We start from the raw sequence: 23,867 nt of genomic DNA on the forward strand, positions 1-23,867 counted from the left end.
CCGACAAGAGGAGGAGACCCCTGCAGTTTGACATTGGTGATCACGTATACCTTCGAGTCTCCCCGACCAAAGAAGTGCAACGGTTTGGAGTAAAAGGAAAATTGGCTCCCTGTTACATTGGCCCTAATGAGATTGTGGAAATCTGCGGACCCATTGCTTACCTAATCCAACTGCCCGAGCAGCTCTCGGCCATTCATGATGTTTTCCATGTCTCCCAACTGAAGAAATGTGTCCAAGTCCCGACTGAGATTTTGGAACAAGAGCAACTTCAAATTGAACCGACCTGACCTATGCCGAATACCCGGCCAAAGTCCTTGACCGTAAGAAGAGGCACACCCAACGACAAGTGGTGAAAATGTACAAGATTATGTGGAGTAACCACACAGAAGATGAAGCAACATGGGAAACAGAGGAGTATCTGAACAAGCACTTCAGAGGCTTTCTTTTCAGCCAAGGAGGTAAGAACCGTACACCCCCACTGGTTGTCCTTACACCCGAATCTCGGGACGAGATTCTTTTTAAGGGGGGTAGGCTGTAACGACTTAGATTTAAATTAGCCGAGATAATCTTAAGACAAGCCCCTAATCTAGTTGACTCAATCTTCTTAAGCTAGATCGGCTAAAGTCCGGTTTTCAGCCAACCTAGCGCCATAGGGACGGTTTATCTTTGGAAAGTTGAGCAGGACGCCGAGAAATTCCTTTATGGAAGTTGAAAAACAAAGTCCCTGCTACAACTTTGCTAGTTGGACCTTAATCTTTTTCGTCTCCGAAGGTTCCCAAATCTGCAGTTCAAATCAGCCCTGACCCTTGGAACCTAGCAAACCGATATTTTTTTTTCTCTAAGTCCCGAAACCAGTGTTCTTCTGAACTCTGGAACTTTGGATCCCCAAATCCACTGTGTTCTTGGACGCGAGCCAATTACAAGAGTTGGGCCTTAGCCTGAGTTCTACAACTTTTGTTAAGGTAGCAGAAGTGGTGCAGTTCAGATTTTGGGAGAGCCAGGGACTGGAGGATGGACCCAGAGGCAGATCCCACGGATCTCTCGAGCCAAGAGCGCCAAAGCGAGCATGCGCCCTGTCTCAGAGCCCCACCGCCGCGTGGCTTAGTCTCACCGGCAAGCCCCGCCTCGCCCAGTTGCCGGCCGTGACAAGATGGATCAGCGCGCCTCCTTTCCAATCGATGCAGAAGCGCCCTGCAACCCTTTTCTGCCTCGTCTCGTCTCGCCCGCAACCTCGCCGGCCGCGCAAGGTGCCCTGTCACCGCTGCGATCGAGGATTGGCCACTGCCGCGTTAGTTCGTCTCGCCTCCCGTGCACATCTCCTTACCAGGATCCCTGGCCGCGCGCCCCAACGCCTTCCGGCTTTTCCGTCGCGCCTCAGTTGCGCTGCCCACGCGCGCGTCCCACGACGATACCGCCTCCGCCAACCACTGCGCCAGTAGTGACAACTCCTCTCCCCCGACTCGCGAGTAGTGTGCCATGGCAAAGCCGCTGGCTCTGTGCTTGTTAGCATCGCCATTTGCATTGTCACCTCGCCTGCAGCGCCCTCGCCTGCAGTGCCCCTTCCTTCCTTCGTGCCACACGCTGGCCGAGCCACCGCACCCATTCCGGTGCTTGATGCGACCAGGCGCGCAATTGACCTCGCCAATCCTTCCCTCCGGCAAAACCGCGCCTGCATAGCGCTATCTCCAGTGCCCAATACAGTAAGACCCTATCCCCGGAGCTCCGCTTCGCCAGCCAATGGAGGCATCGACCAATCGCCGCCACGGCAGAGCACTCCATCCTCTTCGACCTTATCCTCGCGCTGTCTGAACTCCTTCTCTTCCGCGTAGCTATAAAAGGGAGTACTAGAGCCTCTACCGAAGTTCCCTTCGCCATCGTTGCCTTGCCGCACCTTCCCCTGTTTCGTACTCAAGCGCTGCCACATAAACTCTTTGAGGAACTCTCCCTCTCCGCTCAACACCGCCTTTCCCAACCCACCAGCCGCTTGCTTCCTCCACGCTGAGCTAGAGCTTACTTGTTGTCCACAAGAAGCACCGCCCCCGTCGGAGCACCGCCGGATCTCGCCACCGCCCAAGCCTTAGCGCCTTTCATCGTCCGCCTGAGCTTGTTTCTTCCCAACCCCAAGACTTCACAAGTAGGCTCAGAGGTAAGCTGCCGACCCCTTTTCCGTCTCGCCCAATCCCTGTCCGTTTCGCCCGACCCCTTCCCGCCTCGCCCGACCCTGTCTGTTTCGCCCGACCCTTGTCCGCCTCGCCCGAGGGCTCGGCTGTATCCTTTTCTTGTGACCAAGGGTATCTGTATAAAATTTTGGGGACTTCTCTGTGTTAAGTCTGAGGACCCCGGTACACTTATTCCTTAGGTCTGAGGGTCAGATCATAAGGTTTTCCTGATATGACTCTTTTACCTTGTTCTCTATCAATAGAAGCTTGAGAAATTCATCTTAAATTGAAGAAAAATCAGAAAAGTGTGAAATCAGTTGGGTTAGAATCCTCTTCCTGAGTAGAATCCAATAAAATAGGATTTCACACCTTTCCTGTAGTTTTGCTATAGTTTTGAGGCTACCTCTTGCAAGTGTTGTTGAAATAACTGTCTAAGTGTTTTAACCCCTACATTTGCATTCCGTGTAGAGCTAAACCTCGCCGACGGCACATACGAGCTGTATCCGGTTCCAGAAGACGAAGTGGTAGCTAACCTGCCACCTACAGGAGCTGAAGCCGAGCATCTAGAAGATCAGTTTGCCTCTGCCCCGATCGAAGGCAAGCCCCGGAGCATAACCCAATCTTTCTAAACTTGTGCATGCCTTCTTTTGTATGTATGTGCATTTACGTTGCATGAGTTGTTTGAAACCTTAGATGCATGACTCAGTTCCCTTGATCTGAACACTAGTATGATAAGTCCGAGTAGTTGCAGTGCTTAACAGGACTCGGTAAAAGTCGAGTGATTCCCTATCACTCGCGTGTTATAGGAGTTGCTTGTTTTCCTTCTAGTTACAACTATAAGGATGGTGGACGGGGCAGGGCCTTGTGAATTCTTTTTGGTGGTCGGTGGATTACCTCGTCTGTCTACTTGAAATTGGACTAAGGTCGAGATGTGATAGTGTTTTGATCAAGTGTTTGAAAGTACTAATCTCATACCTAGTATAGGATGGGGAAGCCTAGTACCTGATTAAACTTGGACGTGAGCGGTTCAATCTACTGTCTCTGGAACAGAGTTTCCCTTGTGGCCGCATGTGATGACAAGTGTGGTCACAGAACGGCAGAGGCCGGGTCTGTGGAACCTTGTACCAAGAGAACTGGGCCCGACACGGGTCAGGGGATTGATAGGGACGGCCGACAAGGGAAGCAACCCTCTGTGGTGCACGGATGTCGTGAGATTAGGTTCGCCATGCATGGTTAAGAAATTCGAATCGATTCATCTGCCTCTCACAGTTTGAGACTGCTTGATCGCTATGCTACACTGAGTAAAGATGGAACATGATGATGATCTGAACTTTGATGCTTGTTCTATACATTGATTGGAACTATGTTGCTTATCATGAGTTGCAAATATAGACTGGTTAATGAACTTAGAATCCGAGCTAAAATATTGAAAATAAGGACCTACTGTAGTCGCTTTTGGCAAAACAAACCCTCAGCCAAATATCCTTGCATGTCTAGAAGTTGGTGGAGTAGTTTTCCCACCGATCGGTTAAGTCTTGTTGAGCTTAGTAGCTCAGCCTTATTTGTGGCATATCTTTCAGGTGAAGTTGAAGTTCCTGAGTTCGCTGCAGTTGGCACTTGGCCTCCCCAGCTTTCTCCTGGGTGGACGGTCAAGTGGGATCCCTCCTCGGACAGCGAGGAGAGGGATCATTGATGTCCTGATTGGTCTTATCAGGGACATTCGACCCGACGCTAGCTTCCACTGTTCTGTTTTATCTTTCCGCTGCTCATGAACTTTGTTAAACTCTGATTTTTGAACCTATGTTGTAATAAAATTTGAACTTGTTTAACTTTGGATGATCTATTGTATTCTCTGGAACCACTCACCTTCGTGTGAGCTATGCTAACTCGGTCCTGTATAGTGGTTTATCGAAAGAAATTCGACGGATTGCCGAGTTAACTTGATTAAAGCATATGATCGCGGGTTAGGCGACTTAAGTGTGCTTTAGCCAAGTTAATCCGAGCGGTTCCGCCACAGCTGGTACCAGAGCAGGTTAGCAGGACAGAGAACACAATAGGTCCTAAAACACCTTTTCTAAAAATAAAACTAGTAAGAAATATATCCGCAAGGAAGGAAGAAGACGGACTCCTACTAGGATTCCCCTATAATCCTACTAAGACTCCTCCTTATAACCGACTAGTAATCCTGCCCCTTGGAGTATATAAAGGAGGCAGGGGTACCTAAATCGTTAGATAGAGAACGACCTCAGGATCAACCTGAACTACAACAGAGGACCAGATCCTCAATATCAAACAACACCCAAGCGCAGGGTGTAATATACAATACCCTAAACAGGACGTAGGGTATTACGCTACTCTGGCGATCCAAACTTGTATAAATCTATATCTTGTGTCTTCGCTTTTACCTTTGAGTTCCAGGTTCGACGATCCCCCACCAACCAATCTACTACCTCGGGATACCCCTCGGTAGGTTGCCGGGTATAAAATACCGACATTTGTCGCGCCAAGTAGGGATGATCATCGAGATCATCGGGCGAGCTTGAATGACCTCATCAAGATCAATCTACTCTACAAGACAAGAACACTGTTCTCCCATCCAACCGACGACTCGATGTTCAACTGCATCGCAGTCCAAGGCGAAGTCGTCGGACTATCTAATTCCAAGCTAGCATCTGTTCTCGCCGAATTGAAATTCGAAACGGAGTTCGAAATGGAGCGATTCACCTGCCGCTGATCGTCTCCAAGCATCAAGATCGAGATGGAATAGAATTGGACGGCATCAAGATGGAATCCTACAGGGAATCGATTTCCTTAGTCAAGTCCAAAGCGGAGACCAGCTTTGTTGATTGGAGACGGAAAAGCATGCCAAGCATCAAAATAAGGAAACAGCTGTCGTTGTTCCCTTTGGCGATGAAAATCAATGGTGTATTCAGCTATGCGCACACAAAAAAGCTACCAGAAAGACTTCAGCTTGCGTGGCAACGCCAACAAATCTCTAATGATGCGATCGACTACTTTTGCAAGAGCAAGACGTCTACGCCGGCTCACTAACGACTACTTCAACTATTCATCTCGACTAGAAAACTAGTCGAGGGCGGGCCTCACACCGTCAACAACTAGTCGGAATCGACTCTGACTAGTCGGCTTCATCAACAACCGTCGCGGCTTCATGACGACTGCCACAGCTTCGTCGACAATTGTTCACGAATCAAGCTAAGTCACTTTTTTAATTATTTATTATTTTAATTTTTTGGCTTCTTTTCCACATGATGGGCAACACGCTGAGTACTTATTTGTGTACGCCTCTCGACGGTAATTACCCTCCAGAGCTACACTTTGCCGACTATTCTTGGAGCATGTTAACCGACAACCATGGGTTTGGTACACCGAATTACGGAGGCTATAGCCATGGGTTTTGTGCACTGAGTTCCGGAATCTTCGTCAACAGGCTTGGTACATCGAATTTCGGAGGCTACGGCCACGGGTTTGGTGCATTGAGTGCTGAGGCTCGCAGCGGCTACACCCTAAGGAGGCACAAATCCTATGCGCAGCAACACGTGCTCTCCTCGTCAAAAAGGCACAAAAGTCTATGACTATTTTACGCGCAATCGCGCAGTCTATTTGTCGCAATGCCGACTATTTATTTTTATTATCTTCTCTTAGTGGTCACTAATCTACTCGAGCAGAACACGCTTTAATCCGTGAAAGCCTCAGATCTTCTGTCATGCCTAAACTCTAGGACGCGTACATGAGACAAAGATCTCATACGCGTAGCAGCAGTGCCAGTACGCGTACACGAGACAAAGATCTCACACGTAGTGGCAATGGCTAAACATGGGCTGAGAGCATAAACGTAACAGGCTAACTACTCGGGAGACATATGGCCGAAACTAGAGCATGACACGAAACATTTACATTTTTATCACTGAATAAATTTCAGTAGTTTCAATATTCTATAAATATGCTACATAATTTATTCATCTCTTTTTTCAGGTCAAGCTTCAACGACGACTCTCCAGGACACTCAGCGTACCTCCAATGGCTCCGCTAGCTCCTAGGCTCGGGGGCTAAGCGCCAATTACTACTCGGAATATCTCCAATGACTTAGCTAGCTTCCAAGCTCGGGGGCTAAGCGCCAAATACTACTCGGAATATCTCTAATGACTCAGCTAGCTTCCAAGCACGGGAGCTAAGCGCCAAATAACTACTCAATGTGGCTCCTACGGCTCACCTGTCGCATAAGCTTGGGGGATGGATGCTGCCAAACTACTCAGCTGACGACTGGTGTGAAGATTAAGCTCGCTAGTCCCTCGGATTGATTATTTAATTATTTCAAAGCTCGGAGGCTGATAAACTATACCCGACAGTTAATTTTTTCAAGACAAAAGAAGAAGATTCAAGATTTTATTGACCCTCAGCCTGATTCTTCGATTCAACCTAAGGCTCAAGGGGCTACTCCATATGCAGTGGACTTTCGCTACCCTCCATATCACAATCTGAAGATGAAGATTACAAAATCAAGACGATCAAGGGCTTGAGCATACCATAGCCTCATGACAGCTTTGAAGAACTTTGAAGATTCAGCCAGACAAAGTACTCGAGAAGCACTAAACTACTCAGCGAGGATCTGAAAAATACTTGAAGGCTGCTACATTCGACTATGAAGCACTCGGGGGCTTGTCGGGGATAGATCCTCAGTACCCACAAGGAAGGAAGAAGACGGACTCCTAGTAGGATTCCGCTGTAATCCTACTAGGACTCATACCATGTAATCTTAGTAGGACTCCTTCTTATAACCGACAAGTAATCCCGTCCCCTGAAATATATAAAGGAGAGCATGGGTACCTAGATGCAGATAGAGGTTGTTGCTTCAAACACGTCGAGTTGGACTAGGAGAGAGGGCTGAGGGCCCGCTGAGTTGGGCGCAGAACGACAGAAGCAAGCTGGCGCACGTAGCACGCCACAGCTGGGCAAAAAGGGAATGACAACAGGGTCCACAAACTGAAAAGGAAACATTAGACTGTCGGAGACTGCCCGGTGGGAAGGTTCCCATTGGCCAACCGTAAATTTGACTCCCCCGCAAAGTTTTGACTAGGCTGCCACACAGGGGAAGAAAGTAGAGGGGAGCATGGAGCACGTGCGGTGACGTGGATTGCAGAGTTCCTCCAGCTAATATAAGACCTTGTTTAGTTGGCCAAATTGGGAGGTGCCAAATTACTGTGCTGGCACTGTAGCATACTGTAGCGTTTCGTTTGTATTTGTAAATTATTGTCCAAACATTGACTAATTAGGCTCAAAAGATTCGTCTCGCAAAGTACAACAAAACTGTGCAATTAGTTTTTAATTTCATCTACATTTAGTACTCCATGTATGTACCGTAAGTTTGATGTGATGGGGAATCTTCTTTTTGCATAGTGCCAAAGTTGGGAGTTGGGGGTGAACTAAACATGACCTAACACGATGGCAACTGCTCCCTCGATTCAGTGTAGCCAAATCTAGACCTGCCTATTAAAACGGAGGGAGTAGATGGGATCACACGGGTGAGGGTGACGGCTGCGGTTCGCACGCGAAGCTGCTTCTTGCACTGGCTGGCAGCTAAGGTGCCAACGGCCTCCCTTCGATTCGACGGCCTCTAAGGGCTCCGGCTACCTGAATCTGCATGACTGCGCGCTCGCTTGGGGACGCTCTATCTGTCTGCTGCTCTGCTCGCACTGCATTTTAGAGGGCCGTCAATGGCCATGAGTGAGGTGATCGACCGCTCATGGGCCCAAAAAAAGACCCCTCAAGATTTAGGAAGTATCTGATTAAAAAATGCATAAGAAACAAAGATTAGAAGCAACAGCTCCATCTCAAAAGGTTGTTTTTGATAATTTTTTTTAGAGAAACTCCATATGCTAACGTTGATGATGGCCAGTCGTGCTACGGAAATTGCTGAGATTAGTACTATGGGGTGTTTAGGAGGAGGAGGCTAAATTTTAGCCCCCGTCACATCGAATGTTTGGACACTAATTAGGAGTATTAAACCTAGACTAATTACAAAACTAATTACACAACCCCTAGGTTAAATCGCGAGACGAATCTATTAAGCCTAATTAGTCCATGATTTGACAATGTAGTGCTACAGTAACCATTCGCTAATGATGGATTAATTAGGCTTAATAGATTCGTCTCGCGATTTAGCCTAGGGGTTCTGCAATTAGTTTTGTAATTAGCTTATATTTAATCTTCCTAATTAGTATCCGAACATCCGATGTGACAGGAGTAAAGTTTAGCCTCTGGTATCCAAACGCCCCCTATGTTTACCTTTTTGAGACTTAATATTTGATATATTTCTAAATATTTGTATGAAATAGCACATATTCAAGTTTATGTGAAATTATATCTTACTTATTTTAGAGGTCTGAATTTGCATTTCGTTCTTGGACCCCGAATTCCTGGAGACGGCCCTGCATTTCAGTCTTCAGAGGAGAAGAGAGAGATGCCGCGGCTTGAGAATTGGGAGTTCCAGCGGATTCGGCATGGATTGCTGCAGAGCGAAGAGTCCTGGCCCACACGCGTGGCCCACGGCCACGCCAACGGCCTAGCTGCAAGCCGCGGCCCAATGCAACTCATTTGGTTGTTTTGTTTTCGGTGGGCTGTATATACAATTCTTCGTTCACTGTATGTATTCTTTCTCAGCCCCTTTACCTTATAACTTTGCTAACATACGAGCTGAATTTTTTTCTTTTTTTTCCCGGTAAGAGTTCCCGGTAGGAGTAGCTCCGAGAGTAAAAAAAAAATTCCCTCAAAAACTATCTATTGAGGGTTTTACTAAAAGTTTATTCTCCCAAATACATATCATTCCACAGCAGATCCCAATAATAAACTCCTCAATACTTTCAAATTGACCATGTCAACACGTGAACTCCTATGTCGGCATCCTCGTCCTCGGCTTGTCCGACTGCTTCACCCAGCGTACACTCCTTTCCTCCATGGACCTGGTTCCATCTCTTCCCCCTCCTCCCTTCCCCTCCTCCCTGGCTCCCTCTACATGGATCTACGTTCCCCTGTCTCAAATTGCACCACCAATGTAGCTACGCCCCGATCCGTGCCGGTAGCCTCGGATCCACACCTCTGCTGGTATGGATCCACATCGAGCCCATGAAAAGGAGAAGGCTGTGGCGTCAGTGTCAGAGCTTGTAGTATGCGTCACGAGTGAAGAGCAATCGCAACATGTAAGCAGTGTGGCTCGTCAGGCGATGCCGTAACGGCGACAACGACGAGTTCGCCAAGCATGTCAGGCCGAGCATCCTGTGCAGCCACTGCCGGCGAGCCCGCATGGGTACAGCGAGCACATCAGGCTGCCGATCTCATGTCAATGCCGGTGGTTAGTGCGCCCAGCCAGCGTTGGAAGCTGCGGTGCGTCACCATCCTCTAGCGAGCAGCGGCCTTCTTCGCCGAGGGCCGTGCTAGGCGGGACCGCGAGCTGCAGGACCGGCTCGCAGCCGTCTCCGAGCTCGCCACGTTGTACGCCGCGCTGCTCCGTGCGCACCGTGTCGAGCCCGATGACAAAGCGGGCGCTGGAAATTCTGGGGACGAGCAGAGCGATTGGGGAAGGATCGGACCCCCGCATATATGCGGGGCGATTGAGGTATTTTTCGCATCCGCGTATTTTTACGGGAAGGATGGAGCTGTTGGAGGTAATTTTTTTTATTTTTAGGTTTTGGGGCAACTTTAAGGAGCTTTTGGAGTTGCTCTTGGAGCATCTCCAAGAGTCTGCTAAAAAATTCTTCCCCAAAATTATGTATTGAGGGTTCTACTAAAAATTTCTTTCCTCAAAACTATACCATCCCATAGCAGATTCCCAATAACAAATTTTTCAATATTTTAAAATTTGCCACATCAGCATGCGTGGACCCCTGAGCTAGGTTGCCCCCTTCCCCGCCGGAGCGTTTTCGCGCTTTCGCATTGTGGCTGCGTTGGGCTGTGCTGATTTGCTGAACCGTATTATATGCGCTGGAACTGCCCTGCCCTCAGAAAAGCATCATCATCTGCTGGTACGATGTCAATTCGACCTCAAACTCTCAACACTGAAAGCCTTCGATCGCTTGCAATAGCATGATCCATCCGATGATCAAACCACGACAGCAGGCTAAAAATTGCCGCCCATCTCAAGCTCAGGTCTCGTTGGCATGCCACTGTCCATAAAGTCCCTCGCGCTCCAGCTTCCTATGAGAGAAGACAAGCAGACAAGCAGGTTAACCGAAGCTAATGCTAGACAAGCAGAGCCGAGCATCTTCTTCCATTTTATGGAAGAAGCAAAGAAGAGGAAGCAAAGCAGAGGATAGCAAGGACGAGACGAGGACGAGGACTACGCTAGGGCCACCCATTGAATCCCATCCCCATCCCGACCACGTGCCATGCCATGCCCAGCTGTGGGGCACTGGGCAGCCCATGTGCGGCCGCCCGTGGCCACGGACACCCGGCCAGAACATCACCCCCAAGAGGAGGAACGCCTTATCTTTTCACCATGACAAAGCAGAGTCTAACAGTCCGTGGGTAACGGGAAAATCAGCACCGGCGAACTCCTTTCCCGCGCGGGCACGCGCTACGTCCGCTCGTACTGCCCCGAAGAAAAGGGAAACCTGCGGGTCGGACTCCGGCACGTCGCGGAGGAAGGGAGGTGGCTGCCAAGGCGCAACAAGGGGGTCGCTCGGGTGCAGCGGAGGTAGGCCTCCGGCGGGCGGGGCGCAGAGAAGGTGAGGAGGCGGGTCGTCGTTGCCGCTGGAAGGAGAGCTGCACCGATTTAGGAACTAAGGTGAGCTGATTGCCGCCAATTTGGAGTTGAGGAAAAGTGGATGGCACCTCCGTCCAGCTCACTGCCGACACTCATCTTCCGGAATCGGCCGTGCCACCACTAGCGGAAACGGCTAGCGCGCGGGAAAGGGCGACTTGGGGAAGCGTCAGCTCGTGCAAATATGCGGGAGAACGGAGGTCGGATTTGGGTTGCCGTATTTTTTTAGTAACGATGGGGGAGCTATTGGAGCGTGGAAATTTTTTTTTCTCCCTAAATTTGGTTTTCTGGTTGTTTTAAGGGGCTCTTGGAGTTGCTGTTAGTACCTTTTTCACGTTCTTAATTTTGATCGTGTAAGGACAGGACTTCTTCACATAGTATTCTATCTTCGTCATTCTCTTTTTTTGGCGTGACCGAGTGAGAAAATTGTAGGGATTTCGGAATAAATCATGTGTACGGGAGTCGTCGACGTCGGATCGTACGTACTAGTGCAGAGCTCGTGGGGTTTGCGTAATCGCACGCCTCGAACGCGGATCGACAAGAGCCTATGCTACACACGTAACTAGCTAGCGCTTGTGTCGGCGCCTCGGCGACCATGGTGCCCAGCGCGCTGCTCGGGTTGGCCGCCGGCGCCGGCGCCTGCTGCGTGGCGCTCTACCACCGGCGAGCCGGCTCTGCCCGGGTCGCGCCGCGAGGGCGAGGCGTCGCTCGCGCTGCTGCTCTCGGTCGCGCAACGCCGAGCTGCTGCTCTCGGTCGCCAACTCCACCGTCGCCGCGAACAGGGCCGTCGTCTCCTACGTCGAGGAGTCGACCAAACTGATCCGGATGCGTGAGTGCTAGCCCTAGCTGATCTCCGGAATTATATATACACGGCGACTCGGATCGTGACATGTTTTGTACGTGCAGAGGTTGAGGGAAAGCTCAATGCAGGCGATTCGGCGAGCGTGTTGTCCAACAATAATCGAGGGGAATCCATGGATTCGACGAGTAACGAGATCACGAAGCCGGGTGGTGAAGAGAACACCAACACGGATGGTTTCCACCCTCCAAAAGTCGACGATCTTATGGATAATGCCACGGTAAGCGCGAATCCGACCATAAACTTGCGAAAGTTAATTCTGAATTCGCTTGCTCCAAAACGTTTGTGCCTAATCTGAGACATGGCAAAACCCTGCTATCATGCAACGCCAAGATAAAACATTAGAACGTAACGAGTTTGATGTCTTTAATTATTTTCAAGTTTCATCAGGAGCAGGAGTTCCTACAAGAAGTGAGGAAGCTGCGCCACCGCCGGCGGCCGGAGCACCGCCGCCGGCAGGGTGGAGATCCTTCTCCTTCCCCAGCGACCACGTGCTGCTGCTCGGGTGCTCCGGTGACGAGTTCACGGTGCGCATCATGCCGCGCGTGGAAGGCATGGAGCAGCACAACCTCCGCCAAGCCAATGGCGACCCTGCCGGACGGCTGCCTCCGGCCGGAAGCCGGGACTGTCCAACTACAACCGCGACCCATACTACTACGCGCTGTTCTGGTCGCTCCCGGGGGAGGAAAAGTTGGTGCCGGTGCCGGTGATGGCCATGGAGTCGGAGGTGGCACTGGTAATGGGTGGGGTTTATGCCGGTGTCCAATGTGGAGAAAGAAGGCCAGGCCTTGCGACCTCTTTACCCCCACAGCATCATCTACACAGATTAGCAATGTGTTCATACACAAGCAGCCTCCTATCGCTCTCGCAACGCGCCCATTAGCTTAACCAAATTGATATGCTCGATGATTCCAATGGAACTCACTTCAGGCCTAAATTGCTTCTCTCCTTGATTGACACCATCAAGCTTTTCACTGCAATAGTTGTCGAGTCACTCAAAAGCCCTTTAAACACAGATCCAAAACCTCCTCCTCCTATTCACTCTGAGAATTTTTGCACCTTGAAGATCAATGTATCCGCAACCAACGATTCCCTTTAAACCTTGGACTGTATTCTGCATTAACACCCCCCGCCCCCACCCCCACCCAGGTTGCAAAATTGAACCCTCGCGTTCTGCAAAAATCTTAGATATTCACTTGGGTTTTAACTAGTGCTGATCGCAGTGTTGACGAGGCCTACCTCATTTGGCCTACTGACATATTTACAGTGCTGGAGGCCAATGCTTAGGGCCTCCGGGAGGGGAGCAGGATAAGCTTGATGGGTTGACGAGGTCTTCCTCACTTGGCCTACTGACATCGTTGCACGTAGTTGTTCTGTATGTCAGAACATGCACATTCTCATGGATCTCACCTGGTCACTTTACCTCCGTCTGAACTGGGGTTTGCACTGGATATGTTCGTAGCCTTGACAATACAATCCCCAAGACCCCAAACGCCGCGTCTTCCTAGACTCAGTTGTCCAGCCATTGACCATTGCCTGCGCAGCTACGCTTAGCTTGGACGACTTCACGCGGATGCTGCCATGCTGGCCTCGTGGTGGAACCGTGGAAGCATGCATGCCGACTTCTTCTCACTGCGGATGAACCCTTCCCGGAAGCTTTTTCTACATGCTGTTCAACTTTACGTCGTGGATGCCTCTCCCAGTCTCCCTCTCTGCCTCTCAGTCTCAACCACGACAGTCTGCTCCGCATGCAGCAGCACCCGAATGAGCCAGCAGAGAAACGGTGCTGAACCCAAACTCAGTCGATCCCCGGCCGGCGTGTCTTCTTGATCAGAGTACACGCACGGGTCGCATCTGCGCTGAGGATAACGGGTCGCAGGCTGCGTCTCCTCCCCAACCAAGCGACGAGAAGCAGTGACTGCGGCGCAGCCAGGCTTTCGCGGGCCGACGTTCGGCTAGCACGCTGCTGCTGGTGGACACTGGACAGTGATGACTGAGTAGTTAGGTCCCCCCCTCTTGAGAAGCATCAACTTCAAAGACAAAGAGCACATCCTTCCCGATCACAAAAAACAGGAGCACTCAGAAGGGTGGACGTTCAACCTCTCATTGACAAAGTGGCAGCTCGACTACCCTCGTGGAAAGGTCGTGTGCTGAACAAGGCAGGAAGGTTGGTGCTAGTGAACTCGGTGCTGTCAGCAATGCCGGCTTATTTTTTAACTGTCTTTGTATTGAAAAGATGGGCTATAAAGAAGTTGGACAAAATAAGGAGGAGCTTCCTCCGGAAGGGGGTGGCTGAGGCTAATGGGGGACACTGTCTGATCAGATGGGTCAAAGCAACAAGGCCTAAGAAGTTTGGAGGATTGGGCATTCTTGATTTGGACTTGTTCAACCAGGCTCTACGATTGCGCTAGCTGTGGTATGAGTGGAAGGACCCGGACCGTCTATGGGTCAGCACTGAAGCACCGGTCAATGAGATAGATCAACAACTATTCCGAGTTAGCACCGTTGTTACTCTTGGCAATGGCCTCAAGGCTGAATTCTGGAACTCCTCGTGGCTGCAGGACAAAGCACCAAGAGATTTGGCTCCTAACCTGTACAAGCTAGCTTGGCGAAAACACAGAACTGTATACGAGGAATTGATCAACCATAGCTAGACGAGAGGCTTATGGCGAATGGACATAGTGGCAGAAATGGCAGAATTTGTGCACATTTGGGACCTAGTTTAGTTTAGGATATCCAATTCAATGATAGACCTGATGAGATAGCTTGGAGATGAACATCGGATGGAGAATATAGTGCTAAGTCGGCATATGCAATTCAATTCCAAGGATCTTTTTGTCCATTTGAAGCAGAAGCAATCTGGAGGGCACGGGTGGAGGGGAACACATATTTTTTTGCATGGATATTAGTCCAAAGCAAAATATTGACGGCTAACAAACTCGCTGCAAGAAACTAACTAGGTAATCCAGTGTGCTCACTCTGCCAAGCTACACCTGAGATTGTAGAACACATATGGATGATGGTTCAAAGTTGTTGGTGCACTGTCCATATGCAATGCAAGTATGGATGATGGTTCAAAGTTGGTCCAACAACCTGGTTCCCTTGCCAGTGATGGGTGTCTGTCTTGAAGAGTGGTGGAGACATTCCCTGAAGGCAATGCACAAGACGCAATGGCGAGCGATCGCGGCTATCCTAATTTAACGGTATGGAATCTATGGAACGAGAGAAACAGACATATTTTCGACGGACTTGAAGTGACGCCACAACGAGTGTTCGGCCCATCAAGGAAGAAATAAGCTTCCGCCAGCAAGCATGTGGAGCACCGAGTGTGCCTTAGTTTAGTTACGTCAAGCGACACCACAACGAGTGTTCGGCCCGTCAAGGAAGAAATAAGCTTCCGCCAGCAAGCATGTGCAGCACCTAACAAGTGTTCGGCCCATCAAAGAAGAAATAAGCTTCCGCTAGCAAGCATGTGGAGCACCAAGTGTGCCTTAGTTTAGTTACGTCAGAACAATGGTATTTGAGTAATGAGTTTTACCTTGATTATGTAATATGAGTTTTACCTTGGTTATGTAATATCCACCATGTAATATTTGAACACTCTCTCTTCTCCTTAAATGATATGGGATTATGTAATATCGACCATGTAATATTTGAACACTCTCTCTTCTCTTCTCCTTAAATGATATGGCAGCGCTCCTGCAGCGTTAAGTTCAAAAAAAAAACAAAGAAAGAAAGAAACTTCAAAGAGCACATGCTAATAAATCATACCTATCAACCTACCACATGGTCGATTTTACACCTGGCAACTGGCATACCAGTATACCACATACCAGGGTGAGTGTGAAGTGCCAGGGAATGAGCAAAAAATGGCTCCAGAAATGTTAAATGTACTGTATACCCTTTTTCCAGCCTAACTAGCCGACAACAGTATTAACCGCGCTGATATACCATGAACAACCTTTTTTTTTGGCCCCATATCAAGTTGCAGCAACACTCGAACACACGCATCGCATGGTCCACAATTTCTTAAGCGCAATGGGACCGACCAATAATCTAAGAGAAGCAGCAGCTTTACATCCCTAAATACTGCAAACGAGCTAAGCTCACTAGTCAGAATCCTAAAATACTTTCTCGCCGCACTTTCCCCCTCTCCTCAACATCATGTATCTACCTCTATCCAAAAACCAATGAAAAAGGAAGGAGAAATGAGAAAAAGCCTAGTAAATAGATCTCAAACCAGATCATCCTCTGGGGTACCCTGCGGGCTCCTCACCATCTCAAGCATACTGACCACCTCAGACATGTCCGGCCGCTGGGAAGGCACCTGCGACGTGCAAACCAGCCCCAGCTTGATGATCAGCGTGGCCTCATCCATCGAGAACTCACCTGACAGCCGCGGATCCATGCAGTCCTCCAGCCTGTCTTCTTCAACTGCACCTCTGACCAGATCGGAAAGCACAATGATGTCGTCTTCCAGGTATTCGACGGGCCTCCTGCCTGTCAAAATCTCAAGGATCAGCACTCCAAAGCTGTACACATCACACTTCTCTGTGACATTGGCAGTTCTGCAGGTGAACTCCGGGGCCATGTACCCCAGCGCGCTCTGGATCTTGCTGCTCAGCACGTAGCGGTCCAGCATCGGCAGCAGGTTCACAAGACCGTAGTCTCCAACCCTCGGCTCACCATTTGTGTCTAGGAGGACATTACTGGACTTCAGGTTGAAGTGGATTATACCATGGCGGTGCAAGTAAACAAGTGCGCGGGCCACACCGATGATTATGTCAAACCTCTCCATCCATGAAAGCGAGCTCTCTTCTGAGCACTCGTGCAGGTGCTGATGCAAGCTCCCAGCAGGCATGAATTCATATATAAGGAGTTGCAGTGATGAAGTCCAGTAGAAGCCTCTGAGGGTAACAATGTTATGGTGTCGCACCTTGCCTAGAAGCTTGACATGCTGCTTAAAGTCATCCTCTGACTTGACCAAACTTGAAACTGTTAGCTTCTTAATGGCCACTGGTTGGCCATCTCTGAGCACTGCCTTGTAAACAGTACCAAAGCCTCCACGCCCAAGTTCACAATCCTTATTCAGCAATGCATGCCCATCTGTGCTGAAATCCGAGCTGCCTCTGCCGAACATGACAAGCTTGCCAGACTTGGTCTCATTTTCTGGAGATTCGGCTGATTGGCTATGGTAATCATCTGACAATGCAGTGGGAAGCGCAGAGCGAGGTGCTGTTGCACGAGCACGGCGATTGAGCACTGTGATGGTGACCACACCGATGACAATGACTGCTCCGCCCACAATCGCGATGAGTGTGGAAATGCTCAATATCATCTTCTTCTGGTGCTGGTTATTTGGGTAACTTGGGGCAACATCTGACAAGGGGTCTGATGAGGAGTTAGGGTTGAAAACAATTGGCTTTGGCATGACGCCGTTGCAGGAACTGTTCTTTTGTGAGCTGCAAAGGCCGGCATTGTCGGAGATGAAAGAATAAGGGATGCTGTCAAAAAAACGGCTGATGGGGAGGCTCCCCGATAGCAAATTGTGAGAGACATTGAAGAGACGGAGGCTGGCAAGGTCAGAGAGTTCTGTCGGCAGGGTCCCATTCAGCATGTTCTCCGAGAGATCAACCGTTTGAAGACTGGTCAGGTTACCCATGGACATAGGAATTGGCCCTGTAAGTTTGTTGTGTGATAGATCCCTGGAAAGCAAAAACAAAGAATTACATTCACATTGCCTGAATTAGTGGCTAGTAATTGACAGAAGCTGTGCTGTATGCTTTGCCTTGTTTATTGAAATACCCCCTCCATTTTTAAATATATGACGTTTAGGACAAGCTAATTACTCCATTTTTGAACTAATTAGCTTGTACTAGTCGTTATGTATTTAAAACAAAGGGAGTACAATTCTATAGTCAACAACAAAATTCGTCAGGCATTTGACTCTTATTTAGTGTATCCAAGAGAAACATGCAAGACAGTGAGATACAAGCAAAGCAGCAAGACAAAGATGTCACCCATGTTTTCAGTTTAGTACTTCCAGACAGCAAGTAAGACATATCTATCGCTTTCTAAATGATATCTACAACCTAGGAAGCAGAGAATCAGCAAAAACCAACACTAGAATAAACAAAAGGAAGCTAGTGGTCATCTAGTCAAGCACTAAACTCTAAACATGTATGCACTAGTACTAGCAACAGGGTAATGTCGACGAAAAAGATCTACTTACAAAGTAATCAGGGAATTGCATGTGCCAATCTGCACCGGAATGCCTCCAGTAAGTGAATTCCTCCCCATCAGCAGCTCCCGGAGCACAACCGCACCTCCAATCTCCAGTGGTACAACCCCGTCCAACTTGTTTGCACTCACATCCAACACCTCAAGCAGCAGCATCCGTCCAATGCTTGCAGGAAGTTGCCCCGACAAGGAATTCAAGGACAAGTTCAGGTGCTGCAATCTTGCAAGGGTGGCAATCTCAGGCGGGATCGCACCGGTGAACGCATTGCTCGACAGGTCCAGTCCTTCCAGGGCCGCGGCAGCATCACTGGGAACCTTGACCCACCCTGATAGTGCATTGCCGGCGAGGGAGGCGCGCTGCAGTGCCAGCCCGAACACCCACCACGGGAGCTCCCCGGTGAGCTTGTTCCGGCTGAGGTCAACCTCGATTAGGTTCCTGCAGGCCGAAATGGCGTCGGGGATGTCGCCGACGAAATGGTTGCCAGACAAATCCAGCCTCTCCAGCGCCGCCATCTCCCCAATCCACGCCGGGAGCTCCCCTGATAGGGCATTGCCACCGGCGCCGAGAGAACTTAGCCCGGATAGCCCACGCAGCGACTCCGGCAGCCCGCCGGTGAGCGAGTTGTGCCCGAAGTCAAGCAACTTAAGCAGCCCTGCCTCGCCGACGTCCGCCGGTATCTCCCCTTCGAGGAGATTGCGGCTGAGGTCCACCACACGCAGCGAACTGCTCCGCGGGAACCCACCGGGCACGCTACCGGAGAGGAGGTTCCCGGAGAAGTCCACCGACCTAAGCGACGGCAGCGACCAGATGCCGTCGGGGACGGGGCCGGTGAGTTGGTTGCGGGAGAGGTTGAGCGACACGAGGGACTCGCAGGACGCGAGCGAGGCGGGGATGCCGCTTGAGATCGCGTTGCCGGAGAGGTCGAGCGCCCGGAGGCGCGGGGGCAGCGCGTCGGGGAGCGCGCCGGAGAGGCGGTTCCCCGGGAGCGCGAGCGAGACGAGCGCGTCGAGGCGGAGCAGCGCGGACCGGGGGAGGCGGCCCGCGAGCGACGCCGCGGGGAGCTCGAGCGCGGCGACGCGGCCCGTGCGCGGGTCGCAGGAGACCCCCGGCCAGGAGCAGGCGCGGTCGGCGTCCTCGGACCAGGGCGCGAGGCGGCCCGCCGGGTCGGAGAGGCCCGACTTGAGGACGACCAGCGCGAGCACGTCGTCGCTCACGGTGGCGGCGGCGGCCGCCCCGGCCGCCGCGGCGAGGAGGAGCAGGGCGGAGAGGAGGAGGAGGAGGCGGGGGGCGACCGCCATTGCCGCGGCGGAGGCGGGGGAGGAGGAGGAGGAGGTGGGCGGCGGGATCATGGGAGGCGTTCGTCCATCGATTGGACTGGAGCGGCGGTTCGCGGCGCAGATGCACTGTTGTCTGCTGTCCTTGCTGCCGGGTTGCTGGTTTCGTGGGAGAGAGTGGGAAACCGCTTTGCCATTAATGCTCCCCTGGCCAGTGGGGGCCACCGTTTCGCTCGAGGTTGTTTCACAGCTCACACAAGCGAAAGATACGGGATCATTTCCTTTCAAAAAAAAAAGATACGAGATTATTTTTCAAGACAAGTATACAAGATTTTACCATTTCAAAATGAAATCTATTGGGGTGACGGCAGCCTATCTTCTGCCGAGCATGTGTCCCGTTTGTTTCCACTGGTGTTGATTGCTGAGGTTTTTCATGTGCATTCGTTTAGTTCTTAAATTAAGGAGCAAATTTGTTTAGGTCACTTCTTTTGATCGAGGGGTTGGAAATTTGTAGAGATTGGGAGGGGTCGCCATTGTTTCCTAAGTAGGAAGAAAGGATTGAAATTATAATAGGTGCTTGTCGTAGCTGCAGTTCACGTTGCACTTCTACGATGCATTATGGTGTGTTATCATTAATGTCAGGTTTGCTGGTTTTGAAAAATGGTTCGTAGTTTCTAATCTCGCAAGAGGTTTCACATTTTAAGCACTAGAAACCTTTGATTTTTTTTATTTATCTATAAGATTTCAGCATTTTGAAATCAAAAATATTGATATGACATAAATCTATCTACAAACAGCGCAACTCATGTTGCTAGGAAGACGAGGTGAGGGGTCGATGTTTCAAAAATGATCCCTATTCTCGCACAATATTTTCATTTTAATATAAGAAAGCACGAATATGCATTATCTTTTTAATTATGCAAAAGATTTTAGCATTTTAAAACCAACAGACTGGCATGGCGTAAGTCTATCTACAACTAACTAGCATGGTATAAGTATATCTACAACCACTGGCATGATATAATTCCATATACATCCAAGGATAACTTACCTGATGACAGGAGGTTGCTATCAGGTTTGCTGGTTTTGTGAAGGGAGTGGGAAATCTCACAATTAATGCTCCTCTAAGTAACGGACGGTGGTCCTTCATCTCACCTTATCTTTCACGTTTTAGGTAAGCACAAATTCATGATTCTTTTTAAATCATGCATGACATTTAATCCTTCTGAAATCAAATTGACTAGCGTGACATAAGTCTATTTGCAACCAAGCATGACTCATGTGAATAGGAGGAGGCAAGAGAGGATGGTTGCCACCACTAGGTTTGTTGGTTTCACATTATTGTCCCCTTTAGCAATTAGCAGCGGTCTCTAATCCTACCCCAATTTTCAATTTTAACTATTTTAAGCAAGCACTCATATATGATATTTTTTAATTATGCGTGAGATTTTAGCAATTTGAAACCAATTGACTCGCATAACATAACTACATAAGTCTATCTACAATCGAGCATGAGTCACATGACTAGGAGTAGGAGGGGATTATTGTTGTCACTCTACTAGTTTTACGAAGAGAGCGGAAAATCTCTTGCGATGGATGTTCCCGTAAACAATGGGTAGTAGTCCCTAATCTTGTGACAAGGTTTCACATTTTAAATATGCACGGATATATGGTTCTTTTTAATAATGAAAAAAGATTATTATTTTAAAATTGAATCAACTAGTATAATATAAGTTTATCTACAATTTAATAGGAGGAGGAGGAGACAGCAGAGGATCGATGCCACCGTCTGGATTTGCTAGTTTCATGAGGGGAGTGAAAAAAAAAACGCTTGCAATTAATGCTCCCCGATTGGTGGTTGTCCCTTCTATTTCTGTGAGTGTTACAAGAATTTTACAAGGGAATGTCGAACAAACTTAACATAAACTTTCGGCTCACAGTTTAAGCAAGCACAAATACATAATTCTTTCAATTATGCATAATATTTGTGTATTTTAAAATCAAATTGACTGGAGAACAGAATTACAATTTACAAAGACTTTGGAGTAGGCGGGAGAGCGGGTTTCACGAGTGGAGTGGAAAACCGACTCCATGCACTGGGTAACGGGTCCAATCTTACCCAAGGTGATTTCACATTCTTAACACGCAGAGATATATCGTTCATTTTTGTAAGATAAGCATAAGATTTCAGCAAATTAAAATCAAATCGACTGACTAGTATTACGTAAGTCTATCTACTACCAAAGTACCAAGCAAATGCCGTGTGCCCATGTCCGTTTCCGTCGGTGTTGATTCATGAGGTTTTTCGTAGGCACACGTTTAATTTAATTATTATGGAACACATTCCTTTTCTTTGGTTGAGTTAGAAATTCGTAGATTCGAGACTTCAGCTTTAGCATTGCCAAACATAATCAACCACTGTCCCACTCGTTAGGCCGGGTTTTGAACGTGGGAATCATGTGATAATTTGACAGTTTATTGATGTCGAATTTTTTAATTCCAAAGAGGCTTCGGCAGCCAAGCTTGTCCTTGCATTTACAGGTTCCAGCTGTTGATCGTGCGAGTCCTTTGCGCTTGTATGCTAGTCGCTGCAACTTGCTAGTACTATTTGGACGAGGCAGGAGCACGCAGTAGCCGCAGTAGGCAGTAGAGTTGTTGAGCAGTACCCGGCACAACTTTCAAAATGCAGAGACCAGAAGTGCCGCCGGATGAACTGAGCTGGAGATTCCGGACGACGACCGTATGAATGCATCGAAGTTCCGAAAGAAAGGATGTGCTGCCGGGTGTCAAGCAATTCGAATTTGTGACGTTTTCCTTGTCGCCAGTAGTAAAACAACACGAACAAGCTACAAGATTCTTTTGCCCATTACTCGCCACAGCAGTGATCGGCACCAAACGGCAGCCAAGCAAACAGCAGGGGCTTAAACAAGCGGCAGCTGCTCAACCACCACGAGAAAAGCTGGAGAGGAAGGGATGGTGGTGGGGTAGGGAAGGAAAAGAGCCGTCCATCCATGCCAGCTCTAGTGATGTCCTCTCCCCGGCCTGCCACCCGGACCCCGGAGCTTCATTGACAGTTTGACAGTAAACCTGCTGTATCCCACGATGCAAGTCCAGTTGGTCCTTCACTCCTGCTGCAAAAGTTGCCATCTGAGCTGGACATCTGGTCTCCACCCCAGCATTTGTAACTTGATTTAGGGTGTTCGGATCCTGAGGTAAAGTTTAATCTGCATCACATTGAATGTTCGGAGACTAATTAGGAGGATTAAATATAAGTTAATTATAAAACTAATTACACAGATGGAGGCTAAACGGCAAGACGAATCTATTAAGTCTAAGTAATCCATCATTAGCAAATGGTTACTGTAGCAGCACATTGTCAAATCATGAACTAATTAGACTTAATAGATTCGTCTCGCCGTTTAACCTCCATCTGTGCAATGGGTTTTGTAATAGTCTATGTTTAATACTCCTAATTAGTATTAAACATTCGATGTGACAGGGACTAAAGTTTAGCCTGATGATCCAAACACTCCCTTAATTTTTTGTCGGCAAATCTTTGTCCAAAAATTGAAAAATAGACCTCGATGAATCAAAATTTATGAGGATTCAACATCAAGGTCGATCTTTTACATATCAATCTAGTTCAATGATTTCTGACTAACATATAGTAGCTACGGATATGATATCCCTAATAAAATGAAAAAACTGCCCAACAAAATTTTAGCAGATACAGCAGCAAGCCAGCAACTCACAAGGGATCCAAGGCGAAGTGCTGTCACCTTTTAGCAGATCAACTGCAACTTTGATCAGTACTTAAGTGGTCAAGTAGAAGCAGCCAGGAAGAACATAATACCAGAAGGCTCAGTATAACAACTTTATGCCTGTCCCAGAAAAACCTAACCACAAACTTACACATGAATTGTTGCGCACCAAATCTGAAGCCAGGCCGGTAGACCCTGAACTAGGCCGGAGCATAATTGTATCAATGATTGGCGCAATCAGCCACTCTGGACTTCGATACAAGAACATGCTAGGGGCAGCTCATTAGAGCATAATGGACTGCAGCAGTTCATGGTAGTGGCTCAAAACTCGAATACAATATTTGTGGGGGAAGTTATGTCCAAATGAAATGGATATAGACATCAGCAGCACAAATGCAGACATTGATCAACCAATCAGAACCATTGTTACAAAAAGATTGCGAGATGTGCACACAAAGCAAATGGAATTCAGGAAAAAAAACACCCACCAAACCCTGTCTCTTGCACAGATCTTATCCATATTGTGTCAATATAACATGAAATGGAAAAGGCAAAGAGCCAAAGATGCAAGAGTATGGCAGCAGGCATAATGCAAAAGGTAAACGAACAGACAGACAAAGTGCAACGATTGTCTGTGACCAGTGTAACTGTTGAAGGTCTAAAGGCTACCCAATAGCCCCTGCTCTGCACAAGTCTAACGCGACAGTACAATATGCATAAGCACACATATTTCATGACCGATGCTGAATCGAAAATGTGCTGAAGCACAATCTATGCTTATACTGATATGGCAGCTCAGC

The 23,867-nt window shown here is 48.7% G+C and overlaps 1 protein-coding gene and 1 long non-coding RNA gene across 2 annotated transcripts; both read right to left on the reverse strand.

Moving 5' to 3' along the window:
- Positions 1-15,650: 15,650 nt before the first annotated feature.
- LOC101773059 (probable LRR receptor-like serine/threonine-protein kinase IRK) lies at positions 15,651-19,462 on the reverse strand. Its single transcript, XM_004961684.3, has 2 exons — positions 18,024-19,462; positions 15,651-17,496 (listed from the first exon to the last, which is right to left on the reverse strand). Exons 1-2 carry the CDS (start codon positions 19,379-19,381, stop codon positions 16,026-16,028), a joined length of 2,829 nt encoding a protein of 942 aa, XP_004961741.3. The 5' UTR covers positions 19,382-19,462; the 3' UTR covers positions 15,651-16,025.
- A 2,644-nt stretch (positions 19,463-22,106) lies between these two features.
- On the reverse strand, positions 22,107-23,705 carry LOC111256668. The gene is made up of 2 exons (XR_002676843.1): positions 23,059-23,705; positions 22,107-22,530 (listed from the first exon to the last, which is right to left on the reverse strand). It is a non-coding gene; the product is annotated as an uncharacterized LOC111256668 (long non-coding RNA).
- Between the last annotated feature and the right edge of the window lie 162 nt (positions 23,706-23,867).

This window comes from Setaria italica, chromosome III (genome assembly GCF_000263155.2).
Source record: "Setaria italica strain Yugu1 chromosome III, Setaria_italica_v2.0, whole genome shotgun sequence".
NCBI lineage: Eukaryota > Viridiplantae > Streptophyta > Magnoliopsida > Poales > Poaceae > Setaria > Setaria italica.